The sequence below is a fragment of the Carlito syrichta genome, unplaced genomic scaffold (assembly GCF_000164805.1).
Source record: "Carlito syrichta isolate Samal-C Ts95f unplaced genomic scaffold, Tarsius_syrichta-2.0.1 Scaffold302767, whole genome shotgun sequence".
NCBI lineage: Eukaryota > Metazoa > Chordata > Mammalia > Primates > Tarsiidae > Carlito > Carlito syrichta.
In genome coordinates this window covers 158,041-182,160 of record NW_007246863.1, presented here as the reverse complement: position 1 = coordinate 182,160, position 24,120 = coordinate 158,041, and the positions used below count along the sequence as shown (strand labels likewise).

The following is a 24,120-nucleotide window of genomic DNA, read 5'->3' as shown; positions in this document are numbered from 1 at the left end:
GCCGCTCCCGGCCACCACAGCTTCGACCTGCTGGGCTCCGGCGATCCTTCCGCCTCAACCTTCTGAGTAGCTGGAATTACAGGCATGCACTACCACGCCCGGCTGATTTTTTGATTTATTGTAGAGATGAGGTCTCGCTGCCCAGGCAGGTCTCGAACCCGCGGGCTCAGGCAATCCACTCACCTCAGCATCCCAAAGGCGCGGGATTACAGGCTGAGCCACCGAGCCCGGCTAGTAGTGGTTTTCAAGCTGAGAAGCAACATATCATGTTTAGGATGCTAGCATTCATTCATTAATTCATTCAATATTTACTGAGTACCTCATGTGTACCAGGCACTATTCTGAGTACAGGTTACACTGTAGTGAACAAGACAGAAAACAACTTATATGCCTTCGTGAGGAAACAGACAGTAAGCAAGTACAGATCAATATAATTTAGGGAGTTATAGGAGCTATGAGAAAAATAAGCACAGTGTGACGGGATAAGTGATAGAAGAGCAGAGTTGATTAAGTTGACATACAAAGATCTGGGTATATATCCAAAAGAAAGGAAATCAGTATGTTGAAGAGATATCTGCACTTCTCTGTTTATTGCAGCATTAGTCATAATAGGCAAGATGTAGAATCAACCTAAGTGTCCATCAACAGATGACTGAATAAAGAAAATGTGTTTTATATGCACAACGGAGTACTGTTCAAACATATAAGAAGAATAAGACCCTATTATTTGCTACAACACAGATGAACTGAGAGGACATTATGTTAAGTGAAGTAAGCCAGTTCAAAAAAATAAATATCGCATCATCTCTCTCATAAGTGAAATCTAAAAAAGTTGATCTCATTGAAGCAGAGAGAAAATAGAGGTTACTAGAGGCTGAGGGGATGGGGGTGAGAGGATAGAGAAAGGCTGGTCAATGGATACAAAGTTACATTTAGACAGGAGGAATAAGTTATGGTGATCTATTTCACAGTAGTTAACTACAGTTAATAATAATGTATTGTATATTTGTTTTATTTTTAAAGATGTAGGGTACAATTCAGGATTAGGTATGTAAGTGGTCATGGTACAGGTGAAGTTTGGGCCTCTCACTGGTCCTCACTTCACCTGGTTACCCTATTGATGTTATGTGCCCCATCCTCTCCTGGCAGTGTCCCGCGACTGCCAATCCCTTTCTTGCAGTATTATGATAAATGTTCAGGGCTCACTATGAGTAAGAACATGTGGTAGTCAGTTCTTTGTTTCTGTGATAGATCATTGACTATGATAGACTCTAAAGTCATCCAAGTTGCTGCTAAGTCGATAATACAGTCCTTTTTTGTGGTTGTGTGATATTCCACCATGTATATGTACCACGTTTTCTTTTTTTTATCCAGTTCCGTTTCAATGGGCAGCATGGTCAGTTCCATGTTTTTGCTATTGTGAATAATGCTGCAATAAACATGCATATGCAGACATTATTTTTGTAGAATAAGAGTTTCTCCAGGTATATTCCCAGAAGGGGGATTGCTGCGTTGAATGGAAGGTTGATTGTTGGATCTTTTAGAAATTGTCACACTGTTTCCCACAGAAGTCATACTAATTTACACTCCTGCCAATAGTGTAGGAGCATTTCCTTTTCTCCACATCTTCTCCAGCGTCTGTTGTTTTTTGAGTTACTAATGATGACCATGCTGACTGGAGATAGGTGCTATCTCAGCGTGGTTTTGATTTGCATTTCTTTGATGATTAGTGAGGTTGAGCATTTTTTCATGTAACTGTTGGCATCTCGTATTTCTTCTTTTGACAAGTGGCTTTTCATATCTTCTGCCCATTTTTTAATACGAATGTTTGTTGTTTTTTCTTTCAGTTTGTTTGAGTTCCTTGTACATCTGCCTTTGTCAGATATACTGTTGGCAAATATTTTTCCCATTCTGTGGGCTGCCTCCCCACTCTCTTGATGATTTCTTTTACTTCGCAGAAACTTTTCAGTTTGATAAGGTCCCACTTGTCTATCTTATCTCTTGTGGCATGGGCTTTTCGGGCTTTGATCAGGAATTGATTGCCTATTCCAATTTCTGTAAGGCTGTCTCCTGCATTTTCTAAGATTCTTGTACTTTGAGGTTTTACATTTAGGTCTTTGATCCATTTAGAGTTGATTTTTGTGGATCATGATAGGTAGAGATCCTGTTTTATTCTTCTGCATGTAATCTGTCAGCTTTCCCTGCACCATTTATTGAATAGGTTCTCCTCTCCCAATCTGTAGGCTGCCTTGGGTAGGATGGACATCTTAACAATGTTGATTCTTCCAATCCACGAGCATAAAATATTTTTCTATTTGTTTGTGTGTTTGATTTCATTGAGCAGTGTTTTGTCGTTTTCATTGTTAAAGTTTTTCACTTCTCTGGTTAGGAAGATGATGGGTTATTTCATCTTTTGTTTGTGGCTATTGTGAATGGGCTTGTGCTTTTTTATTTGGTTCTCTGCTTGTTTGTAGTAGGTGTATAAAATGTCTTTTGCACATTGATTTTGTACCCTGAGGCTCTGCCAAAGTCCTTTATCAGTACAAGGAGGTTTTTGACAGATTCCCTTGGGTTTTCCACGTATAAGAGCATATCGTCAGCAAAGAGATGTAGCTTAACTTCCTCTTTTCCTATTTTGATACTCCTGATTTCCTTCTCTTGTCTGATTGCTCTAGCTAGGACTTTCAATACTATGTTGAATATATATTGGAGAGAGAGTGAGCAACCTTTTCTTGTTCCGGTTTTCAGGGGAAATGCTTCCAATTTCTGTCCATTTAGCAATATGTTGGCTATGGGTTTATCATAGATGGTTGTTACTATTTTGAGGTATGTTCCCTCTGTATCTAGGCATTCAGGGGTTTTTTTAAATTAAGAATGGATGTTGGATTTTGTCAAAAGCCTTTTCTGCATCTAATGATATAATCTGTATTGTATATTTCAAAATAGCTGCAAGACAGGATTTTGAATGTTCTCCCCTCAAAGAAATGATAAATGTTTGAGGTGATGGTTTAGAAGATTACCCTGATTCAATCATTATACAATATATTTATGTACTGAAACATCACATTGTATCCCATAAACATATACAATTATTATGTATCAATTCCAAATAAAAAGTAGACTTGGAAGGATGAGAAACCAGGCATGAGAAATGCTGCAGTGACAGCCTTTTAGAAATAAAGTTTATCCTTTTATCTTCCCTTTCTCTCATGTATCTCCCCTACCATTCTAGTTGATTCTGGTGCAACTGAACTATAGTAAGTTGTGAGAATGACTATATAATACTTTGCAGCTCTGCCTATTAAGAGGAGACATCCACTCTCCTACCCCTTCAAACTTGCTGGCCTCGTGATTGACTTTGGTCAAAAGATGTGGCAGAAATTTTGTTAATTCTGAGATCAGGCCTCAGAGCCTTCTGCTCTTGTATAGTCAAAACCTTTGATTGCCATGTGGAATGCTTGGGCCAGTTGACTGGAGGATGAGACCACATGGAGAAAAGCCCCAGTGAGCCTAGCTGTCAAAGACGAAGCCACCATAAACCAACCAGTTCTGACCAACACTCTAGCCAACTGTACATATGTAAGCAAGCCCAGCTAAGATTACCTGAACCTAGTCCAGACCAGAATTGCTCAGCTAAATCTAGACAAAATTACTGACCTGCCAACATTATGAATTAAATAAGTGGTTGTTGTTTAAAGCCACTTAAGTTTGGGAGTGGATTGTTATGCAGACTGAGCTAGCTGATTACATAAGCCAATCAGTCTTAAGATTTGAGGTTTTGACTGGAGCTCCCCATGCAAGTTCATGTTCATTAGGCTGAGGAAAAAAGAAAGGACCAAGCTGTGCTTACCCCCAGAGAATGCCTGAACACTGGAATGGTTCAGAAATTAAACTTGCCTTCTTGGGCTATCTAAATGGGAATCAGGAGATCAAACCAACTACCAGAAAGTTAGGGCTGAAGGTACTTGAGAAGCAACATGTCATGCCTTCTTCTTGCTTTATAAATGAGGAAGCAGATTTTACAGGCTGTTTTTTGTTATTGCTGTTTGTTTACTTTTTGCCCAGGTCAACAGGAAATAAAGCTTAATGGAAAGAGCACAGGTTTTGAATTCTGAAGGACTGAGTTCAAATTCTGCTTCTTAAACAATCTTACTTCCTATCCGTGAGACTTGAAGCAATCTACTCTATCTGCCAGCCTCACCTCCACTTATAAAACAGATATAATAAAACCTCTGTGAATGAGCCCACTAGCAAGCTGACTGGGCTCCCGGATGATGCCTGGCTGAGGCAGAACAGCCCTGGACCCTTCAACACCAGCCCTGGGATTGCATTTCACCCTCACTTGGAGGCAACTGTAGCTCCCATCTGGGGATCATGGTGGCCGGAACAGACTGGAAGGGAGTACTTAGTTCGTGGGTCTTACTGCACTGTGCAAAGATTGGTGTGTTCTCCCTACAACTGAGGTCTGGATGCTTTCATATCCAACCACATTTCATATTTATGGAAAATGAGGAACTTTTTCTAGTTATGCATCCTATGATTAACTTAGAAACTATCTGCAGGCTGAAATCTGACATTGGAGTAATATTATGAAGACAGAATTTCCCATCTAAGAAGCTAAAACATTGGTTATAATTAGGATTTTTAAAAAATCTGAAGATCTTCAATTGCTCTATCTTGGGACATCTCTGCTTATTTAAATTACTACTCAATTTGCCACATTCCACAAAATTGATTTTGTTTGACATTTATCTGATGTTTACTGCATCTCATATAAAATACAAATTATAGTACGAAAGGCACATGCATAAAATAACAATATAAAGTGACATGGAAAGCAATAACAGATGCTTTTTTTGTAAAAGCCTTATAGAGTAACTGTTTCTATCACTTAGCCAATGGAACTACAATGAAATAAACTATGTTCTTTCATGACAAGGAGCACATGGCTCCATAAATGACAAGCACTACAAAATTATCTTTTATGTATTTATTTATTGAGTTGGAGTCTCACTCTGTTGCCCAGGCTGGAATGCAGTGGCATGCTCACAGCCACTGCAGCCTAGACTTGCTGGGCTCAGGTGATCCTTCCATCTCAGCTTTCCAAGTAGATGAAACAAAGGCGTGCACTACCACCCCTGGCTTATTTTTTTGACTTATTCTAGAGATGAGGCCTCACCAAGTTGCTCAGGCTGGTCTGATTGCCCCGAGTTTAGGCAATCCTCTTGCCTCAGCCTCCCAATGTGCTGGCACTACAGGCTTGAGCCACCGCACCTGGGCCAAAATCATCTTTTCAGAAAGACTCCCAGTTACTTCCCTGGTCTGTGATGATCAGACCACTATCTAAGCAAGTGCTCATCCTGTGACCTTGGCACTTTACTGAGGAGGATCCTGGGTAGGTTAAGTTCACTTGCTTTATTCTTCACTGTAAACTTGAATGGTTAATTAATCTTCTAACCTCACTGGGATAGGGTTAAGCAAAATGATTGAAAGGAGCTTAGCAAATGTATAAAGATATTTAATACATTTTAAGTTACATTAAAAGTCACCTGTCCTCTGATCTAGCCAAATGGGGATGAAGCTGGTCCTTAGGTTCCTAAGCAGGCTGCCAGGTGGCCTTTCTGTGTCTGGTCTTTAGGGGAGGGGTATGCTCAAGGCTGGCAGGTGGGGCATTCTCCTTTTCTAATCCCAGCCCAAAGTGCTATGAGTGGGATGAGACTAGGTTCTGTGGGAACATGGATACTCCCCTGCCCCAGTTGCTCTTGAGAAGCCCCCACTCCTTTTGACTTGAAGGCAGATAGAAAAGGGCACCTTCTAGTAACTTTTGTTCTTCCTAATAAGCTGGGAAGCAAATCTGACCAAGGAAGTAGGTGGGCTTTCCTGAGCAGCCCTTCTACCTCCCCTTCCCTCCCTTGTCACTGTCCCACCAGCCTCCCTCACCACTGTCCTCCCTACCCTATATGGCTGAATCTTGAGAATGACTTACGTAGTCATCCTGATCTAGACCTTTTCTCCCAATTAGATGTAATTGTCCAAGAGATACCTAGGAAAAATGGTTTTTGAAAATGATTTTAGCAGCAGTATTACTTTAAATAAAGAAAATATTCACTTGATAATTTTACTGTGGTGTGTTGATTCAGTTTGATGCAATTGACATGTCTTAAAGGAAGCAGTGGAACATTCCAGACTATATCTTTTATTGGCAAGAGCTGCAAATAGTGGGTATCAATTGCTGCTGGGTATATGGCTTCTTCAATGGCAGGGGGTGTACAGCAACACCCAGACACATAAATCTATGGGCCTTAACTTTTGGCTCTCAAAGGTCATGCAAGAGCTGTCCCATTCCCAAAGATGGAATGCTTCTGGATCCTTATAGGAGTTCATTCATATGAAAACCAACATTGGATGATGCTTTTTTCTATAATTAAGATCTAGTATTTTTAAAAATGCATTTTTCAGGAAGAAATGCAAAAATAAAATATTGCTATTACTATGGCCACTAGCTCTCCAGTAGGCCACAGGAACTGCAAGTAGCCGGGGACACAGCAGGAGTAGGGTAAAGAGGAGGGGATGTCTCTTTCCTTTTCCATTCAGATTGGGGCATTGCTAATTCTCTAGGAATCAGAAAGAACAAAGCCCCTTATAAATTTTATGTTTTAAAAATTCAGTCTTGTCTGTATACATTACTTGTATCTGAACATCTCCTCTTTCTGCCAAAAATTTATAGTATTGGTATAGGTCCCAATCCAAAATCTCACTGTTAGAACTCAGATTTTCAGGTCTTTCAGTTAGTCTCACTTTTTCCACTGGAATACCTTCACTTTTTTCCAATTTGCCAGCAACTGTGAACAGAAACAAGCCAGAGAACAGCTAGCAAACACAGGCTGCAAGAGATAACAGTCAACTTAGAGAAAACATCGTTAGGCTTCTTCTCTTAAGTTGTGTAGAAATCTGGTCTACTAACAGAAAGGAGGACCCACGGGAAATAGAAATTTGCTGATTTTTGTGTATTGGGTTTTTAGAAAAGTGCAAGAAATCTAGTCATTCTTTACAACTCACACAAATATTGTATCAACATATATCGGACTGTACTGAAGATATTGGCCAAAGATGTTCAAGGAAATAGGAGATAGTTTAGGAGCAGACAACCGATTCCCCATCCTTAACATTTTCTGGGACTAAAACTACAATAAAAGAGTAATAATTGCTCTTTAATTATTTCCTACTGATAGTTTGAAAATAAAGATAAAATATGCTTGAATATACCTAACAAAGCGTGCAGTTTGAAATCTATACATAGTAAGCCCAGGTTCATTAAGCATATGAAATGATTTTGTTATATATAGCATTTTAAATTCAAAAGTAGTTTTTCCCTTCTTTTTTCTTTTCTCAGATTCTAATAGTGCCAAAGAGGGGTAGTTAGATGTGATTCTGACTTCAGAAATTATACAAATGGACTTTACCTTATTCATTTCTTAGAATACTTTTAAAACTCTATTACATAGTCTGTTTCAGTGATGTTGAAAGATGAAATGTTGTTATTTTTTTTTGAGTTGGAGTCTCACTCTGTCGCCCAGACTGGAGTGCAGTGGCCGTTCCCGACCACCGCAGCCTCGACCTGCTGGGCTCCAGTGATCCTTCCGCCTCAGCCTTCCAAGTAGCTGGAACTACAGGCGCACACTACCACACCCGGTTAATTTTTTGATTTATTGTAGAGATGAGGTCTCACCAAGTTACCCAGGCGGGTCTCAAACCCACCGGTTCAGGCAATCCACTCACCTCAGCCTCCCAAGGTGTGGGATTACAGGCTGAGCCAGAAAGATGAAATGTTACATGTAACTTTGAAAATGATTCTAGGAACATATAGTAGATTTACACTCTATTTTTGTAGCAAAGTATAGGGTAATGAAATAATGATTGCTTGAATTGTTCTCAAATGTGGTAACAGATATCTCCACTGTATGTGCCTTATATTTATTTCTTTAGGAATTTAAGCAAGTCATCCACATTCTAAGTGTTAGATTTAGGGGAATTGCTACATTCAAATTCTTAGTTTAGTAAAGAACATCACAAAAGCAAGTAAAACAGAATTTTGAGGGGATATATGACAACCTAAACAACAGATGAGTACAATCACTTAAAACTATTTGAAAAGTAACTATCAAAGTATCAGAAACTCTATATTGTATTAAAAGAACTGTATTATAACAGATGCTAAAAGTATAGATCTTTAATATTTTCATAAATTTTTATCAGCTGGTCTTGATTTTTTAATTGCTTGGCAAGTCTGTTTATCTTAAAATAAATTATGTGGACTACTCACTATAGTCTGCCACTTTCTTGTAATAATTTAGGGAAATTTCACAACTCTGTAGAACATTGATTCCTGACAAATATCTGTATCCCTAAAACACAGGAAAATGTATTCTTAATATTTGGACAATCCTGTATTTATAGTATACCAGTTTGGTCCCAAGAATATTTAATATACAAACCAAAATCATCTGGGACATCATGCTTCCTCCAGCACTTCCAAAGGTGTAATATATCAGTGCCTAAAGTAAACAAACAAACAAACAACTTATATTGATTATCTAAATTTGAAAGTCAAACCAACCATTACCTTTTGATTCCTAACCCAGCAATGACCCGTGAGCTACTCCAAAATAAATTTCAAATTTCATTCTTTTCCTCTGTAAAGATGATTGTTATTTATTGGGGGTTTACCAAGCTCTGGAGTCTGTGACAAGTGAATTGCTTATGTCATTTAATTATCATAAAAACCTTATGAAACCGACAATATCTACTTTCAATGAAGAATCCGAAATATGAGACTTTGTGAAATGTGTGGTATAAGAATGTTAAATTTCACTATTGAGCAGGTACTTTTAACCACTACACTAGAGTGGACCCCTTTAATTAAAGAGCAGATGCTCTGTTCAATGTCCCATTTAAAGATACTAATTTTGTTCCAGAAAAAACCAGAATGATCTTACCTTGGCTTGATCATATTCCATTCCTATTCCATAAGAAGACAAGAATCCTAATGCCTAGACCACAAAAGAAAAAACAAAACTCAATAAATCAACTTATTTCCCAATTATTCTTATCTATATGGATTAAGGATATTATACATGTTTGCCTTCTAGTAGTCTGTATTGTTAATTTATTTCTTATACTATAACGAAGGACCTTTTTTAACACTTTTGCTAAGGCTACAGAATTTAGGAAAGGTCACAAATAGTGGGAGGTTTGTATAATATACATGAATATAGAATAATTCTTACTTTATTTTAGTATAACTTAAAATAAAACATTATAAACCAGTGATCCTTACGTACTTTCCTTTCTTAGAAACGAAACATTTTTCTTCAATATTTTAAAATTTGAATTTGAATATTTCTCCTAATTCTAAAATAAAATGTGATGGCTGTACAATATTCAAACAATAAGAAATATATTGAATTAAAAAATGAAAGTCTGATTTCAGAGAAAGATGGTAGAATAGGGAGCCTCAGACTGCACTCTCTGACAGGTTCATTGATTCAACAGTATATGCTCCAAAAAGTCTTTGCAAGAACTCCAGAAACCAGTTAAGAGATCATAGTACACATCAGGCTAGCTCAAAGCCAAGAATAGTCCAGTGAAAAGCCAAGAATAAGCCGGGCTCAGTGGCTCAACCTGTAATCCCACGCCTTTGGGAAGCTGAGGTGAGTGGATTGCCTCAGCCCGTGGGTTCGAGACCCGCCTGGGCAGCGAGACCTCATCTCTACAATAAATAAAAAAATCAGCCAGGCATGGTAGCGCATGCCTGTAATTCCGGTTACTTGGAAGGCTGAGGTGGAAGGATCACTGGAGCCCAGCAGGTTGAGGTTGCGGTGGCTGGAAGCGGCCACTGCACTCCAGTCTGGGCAACAGAGTGAAACTCCAACTCAAAAAAAAAAAAAAGGAAAAGAAAAGACAAGAATAGCCTATTTAAAAAAAAAAAAAAGCTATTTCATCCATAATCACCCCTCTCTCAAGCCAGCACAGCTTGTTGCTATCAGGAGAAAAGGCTCAACTGACAGTTTCTACCTTGGGAGGGAAAGAAAAGAGTGTACAGCCAGGTTCGGTGGCTCAGCCTGTAATCCCTCGCTTGGAGAGGATGAGCTGAGTGGATTGCCTGAGCCTGTGGGTTTGAGACCTGCCTGGGCAACTTGGTGAAACCTCATTCTACAATAAATCAAAAATTAGCTGGGCGTGGTAGGGTGCACCTGTAGTTCCAGCTACTTGGAAGGCTGAGGTGGAAGGATCGCCTGAACCCAGCAGGTCGAGGCTGCAGTGGCCGGGAGTGGCCACTGCACTCCAGTCTGGGCGACAGAGTGAGACTCCAACTCAAAAAAAAAAAAGAGTGTAAAATATGTCCAATGTTCTTGCTTTAGAGAGGTTTGCACCAGTGACTATTTTTTGTCTGTAAACTCAGAGTGCTGACAGGATCAGCATAATCTCCACACCTGGGGTCTGCTGAGAACAAAAGACAGCTCAGTGGCTTATTGCAGTGTAAGAGAACCTACAATATTACAGACACCAGAGGGAGCAACAGATTATAAACTCCTGAAAAACCGGCAAACCTCTTTAATTGGAAAATTACACACACAAGCCCAAGGAAGATACATCCCCAAGAAAGGTTTGAGAAGCCCTCAGAATTTCTAACTGTGCTTATTGGCGGAAGTCTTCCCCTGGATGATGAAGCTAGTCTGTAAAGACTGAAAGAGGTGGCTGTTTTTTTCAAATGCACAAATATATATATATAAATAGATAACAAGGCATACAGGAAAACAAAGTCCAATGAAATAAATTGCCTGAAATCAACCTTAAATAAATGGAAATAAATAATTATCTAACAAAGAAATAAGAATAATCATCTTAAAGAAGCTCAGTTAACTACAAGAGAACACAGAAAACAAATGAAATCAGAAAAATGATGCATGAACAAAATGAGAATATCATATCAACAAAGAGAAATTACAAAAAAACCCCAGGAATTCTGAAGCTGAAGAGTACAATATCTGAATTAAGAAATTCATTAGAGGGGTTCACTGGTAGCCTTGACAAAACAGAAAAATCAGCAAACTTGAATATGTGTCATTTGAAAATATTGACTTAGAGGAATAAAAAGAAAGAAAGAATAAAGAAAAGTAAAGAAAGCCTAAGGGACTTGTGGGACACCATCATGTGAACCAATATACATATTATTGTAGTCACAGAAGATGAAGAGAGGGAAAGAGACAGAAGGGTTATTTGAATAAATAATAATTGAAAATATAAACCTGAGGAATGAAATAGGCATTCAAACTCAAGAAGCTCAAAGAATCCTAACTAAGATGAACCCACAGAGGCCTACATGAAGAGATATTCTACTCTGTCAAAAGTCAGTGGCAAAGAAACAATGTTGAAAGCAGTAAGAGAAAAACACTGGTCATATACAAGGATGTTCTCATAAGATTATCAACAGATTTCTCAGTAGAAACATTCCAGACCAAAAGAGCATGGGATAATATATTCAAAATGTTAAAAGAAAGCTGACAACCAAGATTATTATACCTGGCAAGATTGTCCTTCAATATTGAAGGAAAAATAAAGAACTCTCCAGATAAACAAAAGCGGAGGGAGTTTATCCCCACCAGACCTGCCATAAAAGAATTGCTAAATGGAGTTCTAAAAACTGAAAACAAGAGACATTAGAAAGCAGCACAAAAGTGTATGAAAATATAAAGCTCTATGAAAAGGTAAAAATATAGAAAAATACAGAAACCTGTAATACTGTAATGGTGGTACACAAATCACTTTTAATTCTGGTATAGAATTTTAAAAGACAAAAATATAAAAATAATTTAATTATAAAACTATGTCAATGGATACAAAATATAAAAAGATATAATTTGTGACACTGATGATATACAGTGAGGATAGGGGATGTAAATTTTGTGTGTAATTGAGGTTAAGTTGTTATCCATTTAAAATAGATTGTTGGAAGGAAGGCAAGATGGTGAAGGAACCGATGGGAGTGTGAAAGTCTTTGTAAGAGCGTGTCCATAAAGACTGTCTGTGTGACTGAGTGAGTGAGTGAGTGAGTGAGTGAGTGAGTGAATGAGTGAATGAGTGAGTGAGTGATTGCCGTTGGGTGAGTGAAAGTCTGAGATCAAGCACCCGGGGCTCCCCCCTGGAGGCAGCTGAAACCCACCATTGCCCTAAGATCGAGCACCCAGCATGAAGGATCATCGGCCATTCTTGGGGGTCTCTTGGGAGGAGGCAGCAAAGGTCAGCTGCTCCCAGCACCTGATACCTGACCCACATCACTCCCCACGGCAGTTGGTCAGGCACTGGCAAAGGGAACCGTGGAGAAGACATGGTGAGGAAATCTGAAGCTGAGTCCTGCCACCTGTGAGGAAACGCCGACCACTGCCATTTTCTCTGTCCCGGGACTGGACGGAGACCTGCACAGGCCACCTCCCGACTGTGTTCAGCCTTCAACCTGGGATCCAGAGGTGATCTCGCACAACCTTTGGGATGGACCATTTTTGATCCTGAGAGGAAACTTCAGGAGTGGACACAGAGAGAAGGACACCCAGATGTACCACGCTGGACCAGGTACAGTCACATTGTGTCTGAGTGAAGGACTTGGCGGCAGCAGTTGCAGCAGTGGACAAGTTGAGTGAGTTGGGTTCTGATTCACCTTCCTCCCATAGCAGTCCATAGGGCTAAGCACCACCTGATTGGCCTGTGCCAGAGCAGAAAGGAGGGGCTGGAGACCAGAGCCTGCTCCCTACTGCAGTAGCAGCTTCAGCAGGGGCAGTGCTTGGGAAAGGAACCTGAAGCTCCAAAAAGGGCCACAGAGGGACCACTTTTTTTTTTCCTGTTCTTGTTTATGTTTTAGTAAGTACTTGTGGGTTTTTTTGGTGTTTTTTAGTTTTTCTGTTTGCATATGAGTATTTTTGAAGGAAAGTGCATCATAAGGTTTGTTTGTTTACATGTTTATTTGTATATTTTTGCTTTTTCTGGTTTTTTGTTTATTTCTTTGTTTACTCATTAGTTGATGTGCCTGTCTGTTTTCCTTCTCCTTCTCCTCTGTCTTCATCTTCTCTTAGTCTCCCTTCTTCCTTTTTCTGTGCTTCCCCTTTTACTTATCTCACTTTGCCCCCAGGAGACGTACATATGCCTCCGGGACGTACAGATTGTAAGGTTGTGGGAAGTGGGTTCCAGGGGGCACACACACCTGTCAGTGATTACTGTGATCTGCAGATACACGTAACTCCCTCCATCTTCCTTAATCAAATCTCAAAACTGCAAAAAGCACAGCCCCTTATTCCCAGTCTGGCTTCAAAATTGAACAAATCTAGAGGATTTACATAAAGAAGAAAAGGGGATTGAGCAAACAGTAGTAAAAGCTATCCCCTATTACTGAGTAACAGAATTAAAGAAGAAGGCAAAAGGGGGAGGAAAACCACCACAAGTGAAGAATCAAAGAAAGAAAACAATTCCCACACAGACCCCTTGGAAGACAACACCTGAGAATACAGACTTTGGAACTCAAACAATGAAGAGCCCCCAGAACCACTGGTCCCAAACCACAAACCCAGAGATCAAGATATTAATAGAGAGAATGAATAGAAATGAAGAGAGACAAGAGGAAAGAAGGAAGGAACTGATAACTGATATGATGTCAATAAAGAATTCAGTACAGCCGGGCCCGGTGGCTCAGCCTGTAATCCCGCGCCTTGGGAGACTGAAGTGAGTGGATTGCCTGAGCCCGTGGGTTCAAGACCCGACTGGGCAACTTGGTGAGATCTCATCTCTACAATAAATCAAAAATTAGCCAGGTGTGGTAGTACGCGCCTGTAGTTCCAGCTACTTGGAAGGCTGAGGTGGCAGAATCGCTGGCGCCCAGCAGGTCAAGGCTGTGTTGGCCAGTAGCAGCCACTGCACTCCAGTCTGGGTGACAGAGTAAGATTCCAACTCAAAAAAAAAAAAAGAATTCAGTACATGAAATAAATAACAAAATTGACAAGCATGGAAAGCAGAATTAATCAAGCAGAAGAAAGAATCCCAGAGCACAAGGATCAAAATATAGAACTAACCCAAACAGTTAAAAACATAGAAAAGAAACTTAAAAAGATGGACCAAAGTCTCCAAGAGATGTATGATTATATGAAGAGGCCAAACCTAAGATTAATTAGCATTCCTGAGGCAGATAGAGAAACAGAGATCACCCTGGAACAAACATTCCATGAAATTATTCCAGAAAACATCCCTCATCTCATCAGAGATGTGACCATCCAAAACACAAGGGATTCAAAGAACCCCTGCAAGACATCAAATGAGAAAACCTAGACACATAGTCATCTGCCTACACAAAGTAGGTATAAAAGAAAAAACCCTACGAGCAGCAAAACAGAAAGGTCAGACTACTTTCTGGGGAAGATCAATTAGAATAGCAGCAGACTTATCTACAGAAACACTACAGGCTAGAAGAGACTCAAGTCCAACCTTCAAAGTTCTCAAAGATAAACAATTCCAAACAAGATTTTCCTACCCACCTAAGCTAAGCTTCATCAGTGATGGAGAATTAATATCTTTCCCAGACATTCAATCCCTAAGAGTTTACACTGTCTCCAGACCAGCTCTACAAAAAATGCTAAAGAAAGTATTAAACACAGAAGAAAGAAAAAAAGAATGACCACACTCTTCTCAAGAATACAGGAAAAGCCGGGCTCAGTGGCTCAGCCTATAATCCTGTGCCTTTGGGAGGCTGAGGTGAGTGGACTGCCTGAGCCCACGGTTTCGAGACCCGCCTGGGCAGGCGAGACCTCATCTCTACAATAAATCAAAAAATTAGCCGGGCGTGGTAGCGCGCACCTGTAATTCCGGCTACTCGGAAGGCTGAGGCGAAAGGATCGCCGGAGCCCAGCAGGTCGAGTCTGCGGTGGCAGGGAGCGGCCACTGCACTCCAGTCTGGGCGACAGAGTGAGACTCCAACTCAAAAAAAAAAAAAAGAATACAGGAAAAAGATTGAAAACACATAGATATATCAACCATCAAAAGAAAACCAACAAACAAAACAACAACAAACACTATAAGAACCTTGTGACAGGGATAAACTCTCACATCTCAATAATTAGCCTGAACATGAATGGACTAAATCACCACTGAAAAGACATAGAATGGAAAACTGTATTTAAAAATGCTGTCTTCAGGAGACTCATCTCAACAGAATATGCTGTCTTCAGGAGACTCATCTCAACAGAATGAACACTCACAGACTCAAAGTAAGAGAATGAAAAACAATTTTTCAGGCTAACAGAACACAAAAGAAAGCAGGAACCATGATCTTAATATCAGACAAAATATCCTTTAAGTTGTCAAAAATTTAAAAATATATGGAAGGTCACCACATAATGATAAAACGTTCAATCCATCAACAATAAATATTCATCCTAAACATATACACACCCAACATAGGAGCACCGACTTTCATAAAGCTGCTTCTAGGTAAACTAAAAAAAAGACATTGACTGAAACACTATCATAACCGGGGACTTAAATATCCCACTAACAGCCCTAGATAGATCATCGAGGCAAAAAAATCAACAAGGATTCCAGAACCTCAACTTGACACTTGACCAAATGGACTTAATAGATACCTACAAAATACTCCACCCAACAACCATGGAATATACATTCTACTCATCACCACATAGACTTAACTCTAAGATTGACTACATCCTCAGAAAAAAAATCAAGCATAAACAAATTTCACAAGATTGAAATACTGCCATACACTTTCTCAGACCACAGTGGAATAAAAATAAATATCTACCAACAAAACTACCCTAAACTCACAAAAAAAAATGGACACTAAAAAGCATGATGCTGAACAACTCCTGGGTCAACACAGAAAGCAAAAAATTTCTGGAAACAAATGAAAATAAAGATACATCTTACTAAAACCTCTGGGATACCATGAAAATAGTGCTGACAGAAATTCATTGCTTTTTCCATTTTTTTTTTTTTTGAGTTAGAGTCTCACTCTGTAGCCTAGGCTGGAGTGCAGTGGCACACTTAAGGCCATGGAAGTCTCAACCTGCTGAGCTTAGATCCTTTTGTCTCAGTCTTACAAGTAGCTGGAACCACAGGCACATGCCGCCATGCCAAGTTAATTTTTTAAAAAAATTTATTGTAGAGACGAGGTCTTGCCATGTTGTCCAGGCTGGTCTCAAACCTCTGGGCTTAGGCAATCTACTCACCTCTGTCTCCCAAAGTGCTGAGATTATAGGCATGAGCCAACGTGCCTGGCTGGAATTCATTTCTTTATAAATACACATCAAGAAAATGTAAAGATCACAAGTTAGCAACCTAACAAATCACCTAAGGGGGCTGGAAAGACAAGACCACCAAAATCCTAACTTCAGCAGAATAATTCAGATCACCCAAGTAAAAGCCCAAATACAGGACATAGAAGACAAAAATATCAGAAAAATCAACAAAACAAAAAGTTGTTTCTTTGAAAGGTTAAACAAAATTGACGGAACTCCTAGACAGGTTGACCAAGAAAAAGAAAGAAAATCCCAAATAAACACAATCAGAAATGCAAAAGATCACATCACAACAGACCCTGAAAAATACAAAAAATTATCAGAGTTTACTATGCATACCTGTATGGAAACAAACTTGAAAACCTAAATGAAATGGAGGACTTTCTGACATCACACAACCTCCCAAGGTTGAAACAAGAAGACATTGAGACATAGAATAGACCAATAACAACCCAGGAAATAGATTCCATCATAAGAAAACTACCCACACACACAAAAAAAGTCCTGAACCAGATGGCTTTTCAGCAGAGTTCTACAAAACATACAAGGAGAGCTGATGCCAATCCTATTGAAAGTATTCCAAGCAATCGATAAAGACGGAACTCTCCCCAAATCATTTTATGAAGCTAACAGCACACTGATACCCAAATGAGGTAAAGATCCAACAGAGAAAGAAGCTACATGTCAATATCCCTGATGAATATGGATGTAAAAATACTCAACAAGATTCTAGCAAATCGGATCCAACAAAACATCTCAAAAATCATTCACCATGACCAAGTAAGCTTCATCCCTGGGATGCAGGACTGGTTCAATATCCACAAGACCATAAATTTAATTAAATACATCAACAGATGTAAAAATATAAACCACATGATAATATCATTAGACACAGAAAAAGCTTTCTATAAAATCCGGTATCCTTTCTTGATAAAAACTCTTAAACAACTAGGCATATAGGGGATATATGTCAAAATAGTAGGAGCCATCTATGATAAACCCACAGCCAACATATTGCTAAATGAACAAAAATTGGAAGCATCTCCCCTGAAAACTAGAACAAGACAAGGCTGCCTACATTCCCCCCTCTTGTTCAACATACTGTTGGAAGTTCTAGCTAGGACAATTAGACAAGAGAAGGAAATCAGGGGAAGCCATACAGGAAAAGAGGAAGTCAAACTATCCCTCTTTGCTGACAATATGATTCTATACCTTGAAAATCCAAGAGAATCTGTCCAAAACCTTCTTGTCCTGATAAAGGACTTTGGCAGAGTCTCTGGGTACAAAATCAATGTGCAGAAGATAGTAGCATTCTTACACACCAACAACAAACAGGCAGAGAACCAAATAAAAAACACCATCCCATTCACAATAGACACACACACACACACACACACACACACAAACACACACATACACACACACAAATACCTTGGCATCTTCCTAACCAAAGAAGTGAAAGACCTTTACAATGAAAACTATAAAACATTGCTCAAAGAAATCAAAGATGACACAAACAAATGGAAAAATATTCCATGCTCATGGATTGGAAGAATCAACGTTGTTAAGATGTCCAAGGCAATCTACAGATTTAAAGCAATACCCACCAAATTACTAGCAGAATTCTTCTCAGACCTGGAAACTGCAATACAGAAATTCATATGGAATCATAAATGACCATGAATAGCCAAAATAATCCTCAGCAAAATAAATAAAGTGGGAGGTATCACACTTCCAGACTTTATACTGTATTATAAGACTATAATAATCAAAACAGCCTGGTATTGGTGCAAGAACAGACATGTAGACCAGTGAAACAGGATAGAGATTCCAGAAGCAAAATCTCTATTTCTCAACCAACTCATCATCAGCAAAGTCTCCACTAACAAGCACTGGGGAGAGGAGAACTTACTCAGTAGATGGTGCTAGGAAAACTGGCTGACCACATGCAGATTAAAACAAGACCCCTACCTATCACCATACACAAAAATCAACTCTAAATGGATCAAAGACCTAAACGTAAAACTTCAAACTATAAGAACTTTATAAAATGTAGGTGACACCCTTATGGAGATTGGAACTGGCAACCAATTCCTGATCAAATCCCCAAGTGCCCCTGCCATAAGAGATAAGATAGACAAGTGGGACCTCATCAAACTGAAAAGCTTCTGCAAAGCAAAAGAAACCATCAAGAAAGCGAGGAGACGGCCCACAGACTGGGAAAAATATTTGCTAACTGTATATCTGACAAAGACCTATCATCTGGGATCTATAAGGAACTCAAATGTGCTGAAAAGAAAAAAACAAGAAACCCTATTGAAGAGATATGAAGAGACAATTCTTAAAAGAAGACATATGAGCAGCCAACAGATACATGAAAAAATGCTCTGCCTCACTGGTCATCAAAGAAATGCAAATTAAAACCATACAGAGATACCACTTAACTCCAGTCAGGATGGCCATCATCAATAACTAAAAAAACAACAGATGCTGGAGAGGATACAGGGAAAAGAGACACTTCTACACTGTTGGTGGGAGTGTAAACTAGTACAGCGTCTGTGGAAAACAGTGTGGTGATTCCTAAAAGATCTAAAAATTGACCTCCCATATGACCCAGTAATCTCCCTTCTGGAAATATATCCTGAGTAACTCAAATCATTCTACAAAAAAGATACCTACGCACACAGGATTATTGCAGCACTATTCACAATAGCAAAAATACGGAACTAACCATGTTGCCCATTGAATATAGACTGGATTTTTAAAATGTCATACATATACACAATGGAATATTATGCAGTCATAAAGAAGGACAAATTTATAAACTTTGCAGCAACTTGGATGGAGTTAGAATCTGCAATACTCAGTGATCTATCACAGAAACAAAGAACTGAGAATCACGTGCTCTTACTCATAATTAGACCCTGAGCAATGGTCATAATACTATAAGAAAGGGATTGGCAATAGTGGGAAACTGCCGGGGAAGAGAGTGGGTGGTGCGGGACACTTCATCAGTAAGGTTACCTGATATCAAACCAGGTGACATGGGGACCAAAGTGAGGCCCAAACTTTACCTGTACAATGACCATTTGTATACCTAACCCTGAATTGTACCTCACATCTTTAAAATAAAAATTAAAAATAAATAAATAAAATAGAAAGGGCCATACTACTATGAACAATTATACACCAATAAATTGGATAACCTAGAAGAAATAAATACATTTCTAGAAACATGCAGTTTACCAAGACTGAATTATTAAGAAATAAAAAAATATGAGCAGATATATAACTAGTAAGTCGATTGATCATTAATCAAAAACTTCCCAACAAAGTAAAGCCCAGGACCAGATATGGCTTCATTAGAGAATTCTACCAGATGTTTAAAGAACTAACACCAATTCTCAAACACTTTCAACAAGTGGAAGAGGAGGGACCTTTTCAAACTCATTCTATGAAGCCAGCATTACCCAGATACCAAAGTAGACAAGGACATTGCAAGAACAAAAAGGTATCGACTAATATCTATGATGAACATTGATGCAAAAAATCCTCAACAAAATACTAGCAAACTGAACTCATAGCACATTAAAAGGATTGTTCACTATGACCAAGTGATACTTATTTCTGGAATGAAAGAACATTTCAACATATAAAAAACAATCCGTGTAATATCCCACATTAACAGAATGGAGGACAAAAAACACATGATCATCTCAATTGGTGGCAAAAAAAAAAAAGACAAAATTTAACATACTTTCATGATTAAAAAAGCAAACAAGTAATAGAAAGAAATTACTTCAATATAATAAAGACCTTATACAAAAGCTTACCTAACATCATATTCAATGGTGAAAACCTAAAAGCTTTCTAAGATCAAGAACAAGGCAAGAATGCCCACTCTTATCACCTCCATTCAACATAGAAATAGAAGTCCTAGTCAAACAGGCAAGAAAAAGAAATAAATCCAAATTGGAAAGGAAGTAGTAAAATTATAATTTTTTCATAGTCTGGAGGCTAGGAAGTTCAAGGTAAGGAGTCAGCAGTTCTGGTGAGGGTGTGGTTTCTGCTTCCTAAATGGTGCTTTAACTCTGCATCCTCCAGAGGAGAAGAATGCTCTGTGCTCACATGGAGGAAGGTAGAAGGGCAGAGGGACCAAACTCTCTCCCTCAAGTTCTTTTTTTTTGAGTTGGAGTCTCACTCTGTCTCCCAGACTGGAGTACAGTGGCCGCTCCCGGGCACCGCAGCCTGGACCTGCTGGGCTCCGGCGATCCTTCCGCCTCAGCCTTCCAAGTAGCTGGAATTACAGGCATGCACTACCACGCCCGGCTGATTTTTTGATTTATTGTAGAGATGAGGTCTCGCTGCCCAGGCGGGTCTCGAACCCGCGGGCTCAGGCAATCCACTCACCTCAGCCTCCCAAAGGCCCTCAAGTTCTTTTATAAGGGCACCTAACTCCTTTCATGAGGGCTCTACCCTCATGGCTTAATCACCTCTTAAAAGCCCCACTGTTAAACTGGCCTTTAAGTTTCAATATGAATTTTGGAGGGGACACAAACATTCAAACCATAGCAAAGTAGTGTGAAGAAAACTGAAGCCGGATAGGGAGATGGGCATTGATAGAGTGGTATTTTATCAAGATTAAATTACAGAAATGTATTTTTTTGAATTGGAGCTCACGCTGTCGCCCAGGCTGGAGTGCTGTGGCACACTCACCCCAGCACTGACCTGCTGGACTCTGGTGATTCTTCTGCCTCAGTCTTCCAAGTAGTTGGAACTACAGGTGTGCGCTACCATGCCCGGCTAATTTTTTACTTATTGTAGAGACGAAGTCTCACCAAGTTGCCCAAGCTGGTCTTGAACCCGTGGGCTCAGGCAATCCCCTCACCTTGACCTCCCAAAGTGCTAGGATTACAGGCTGAGCCATCAGCCCAGCCCCGCCCCCTTTTTTTTAGATGAGGTCTTGCTGTGTTGCTCAGGCTGGTCTCAAATTCCTGGACTCAAGAGATCCTCCCACTTCAGCCTCCCAATATGCTGGGATTACAATGTGAACCACTGCTCCCGGCCAGAAATGTATTGAGTTATCTTAGTATTTCTGGTTAATAAGTTACTTGATTATGCTTCATGCTTTTCAATTTGTTAAAATTTTATTTAGAAATCTTATATCAGTATTCATAAATAAAATCTGCCTATTTTATTGTTCCTTAGGTTTCTTATTAAAGCATCTTAGCATGATATTTAAAGATTTTCTGTTTTTAAAAATGGTTTACATAATAGAAGGACTATTTCTGATAATTTGATAGAATTTTCTTTTTTTTTTCATTAATCAGTCTTTTTTATTATGGTTTTGTGGGGTACAGTTAAGGGTTAGGTGTACAATTACGCTTCATTCAGGCACCCTGTTGATAAGAGGTGTGATAGAATTTTCTAATAAAACCATCTGGGTTTAGTGTCTTTAGACATATCTTTGACATTTTCAATGTGTTCTATAGTTGTACAAGTAAGTCTAGTCAAGGTTTCTACCTCACTGATATGAGTGTGACCTATAATACCCTTGAAGGAACTGATTTATATTTTCTGGAAAAATTCTTTATTTAATTTAGATTTTAATGTATTCATATAAAGCTAAATATAGTATCATCTTATAATTGTTTAAGTTTCTTTGAATCTGTGGTTTTTCTTTTTTAAATTCTCAATGTTGTGCATTTGTCATTTCTTTTATTTTGACTGCAGTGGTGGGAGTTTTCTCCTCATTACTGGGAGTATTTTAATGGTCTCTCTCTTGGTCTTACTTGTAAAATAATAAAATACTTTTTATTTTGTAATTCATAACTTTCTGTTTTTATGTTTGCTAATCCTTTTGTCCTACCTTGATTTTATTTTGCTGTATTTTTATTTTAGCTTTTTGAAATATGTATTTAGGTTTCTTGTTTAGTACAACAACTAAAGTTGTATATGTTCCCCTGCATCTGACTTTAGCCATATTCCATAACTTTTGCTATATGATGTTATCATCATTGAGTTCTTAACTTGCCATTTCAATTTGTTTGATACTTAATTAGTATACTTTTAAAATTTTGAGATAGATCTTACTATCTTTTTGTCATTGTTTTCTAGCTTTATTGCTTCTGATAAGAAAACGTATATCATTTCTACAATCATGTCTAAAAAAGAGATTTTTATTTGTGAGATCATTTACTTGAAAATATTTTTTGCAATTTTTTTAACTTTTAATTTTGTTTAGGGTGAAAAATTAGCCTTAATTTTGCAAGTAGATATAGTCAAGGAGTATTTTTTTTTTGTCTGCCTGAATTTTCTGTGAAACTACTTTGTTCATAACTGTTCATACTTTCATAACTTGTTAAGTGATGTGCATTATTGGTCCCACATATGTTGAGTTTAATTGACATATACAATGTTCAGAAAGGTTACATTGAGATCTGTCATTAAAATAGCTCTTTGTACACTTTGGAAGGCATAGAAACAGAGAAGTAGGGTGCAAATTTCATACCAATAAGGCAAATGTTCACTTGTTGGAGGAAGGACCACAATTGCCCCCTTTCAAAGTAATAAGCAAGATCAGCCAGAACACCTACATGTGGCTTCTCCATGTTGCACAGGCTTCTTCATGGTGGCTGGCCACAAGAATGAGCACCCTGAGAGAGAGAGCGCCAGCTGCATGCTTTATATGACTGAGCCTTGGAAGAGCAGTGTAGCTTCACTTCCACTGGTCTTTATTGTTGGAGCAGTCACAAGCTCATTCAGGTACAAAAGGAGGGGAAATGGTTTCCACTTTTTCTTGATATATTACTAGAAATATTGCTGTGGCCATTTTGGGGGGAAAAAGTTGTCACAAATCTTAATAAAAGCAAGAAATATCCTACCTCTCTGTTAATAATCTCAGGTCTAGACCCATTCTATCTTAAAAAAAAAATAACAGAGTATTCCAAACACATAAAAGTAAAGAGAAAAAAGCAAAATAAAAAGTAAAGAGAGTAATATAATGAATCCTATAGTACCTGTCACCCAACTACATTATCTGTTATCAACTCATGGCCAAGTTAATGTATACCCACATCCATTTCCCCCAGCCATATAGTTTACTTTGAAGCAAATTTTATACAATATGTATTTCATCTATAAATATTTCAGTACATACCTCTAAAATAACGAGACTTAAAAATATAACAATAATATTATTATCCACTTTATTACATTAATAGTAGTTCTTTAATACTATCAGTCAGTATCTATATTTGCCCACTTGCCTTATAAATTTTCTTTTTAAAATTTCTTTACAGTTTGTTTTTTTGAACTGGTATTCATATACAATCAATACATTGCAATTGAGTGGCAGGTTTTTAAAATTTCTTTCTGTAAGTATCCTGTCCGTCTTTTTCTCTTTATATGTTTTGGGCAGAAAAAGTCAGGTTGTTTCTCCTGTAGGGTTATTCTTAGTTTGGATTTTGCTGATTGTAACACTGTATTTTCTATAAATTGGCAAGGAGACTTAGAGGCTTGATCAAGTTTAGTGTAATTTGCTTGACAAAAAAAAATAGCTCATACTAAGTGTTATGTCTTCCATCACAAGGCACATAATTTCTTGTCACTGCCTGGTAATATTAGTAGCCACCGATGGCAATTGCTTAGGTCTTCTGATGTCATTAGGGCCAGCAAATTGATGACATTCTAATTCTATCATTCCTTCTTCAATTATTTGCTGAAATAATTCCATAAAGAAAAATTTCCTTCATCACCTACACTCTGA

The 24,120-nt window shown here is 38.5% G+C and overlaps 1 protein-coding gene across 1 annotated transcript in view; it reads right to left on the bottom strand.

Moving 5' to 3' along the window:
* The window catches only part of SEL1L2 (SEL1L2 ERAD E3 ligase adaptor subunit), a 138,959-nt gene that overhangs the window by 28,755 nt on the left and 86,084 nt on the right, over window positions 1–24,120 (bottom strand). The window contains exons 6-10 of the mRNA XM_008057119.1: window positions 8,997–9,050; window positions 8,496–8,555; window positions 8,324–8,405; window positions 6,688–6,842; window positions 5,987–6,043 (exon numbers count right to left, since the gene is read on the bottom strand). Of these exons, the coding sequence (XP_008055310.1) occupies window positions 5,987–6,043; window positions 6,688–6,842; window positions 8,324–8,405; window positions 8,496–8,555; window positions 8,997–9,050 (408 nt within the window). The remainder of the gene's footprint in view (window positions 1–5,986; window positions 6,044–6,687; window positions 6,843–8,323; window positions 8,406–8,495; window positions 8,556–8,996; window positions 9,051–24,120) is intronic.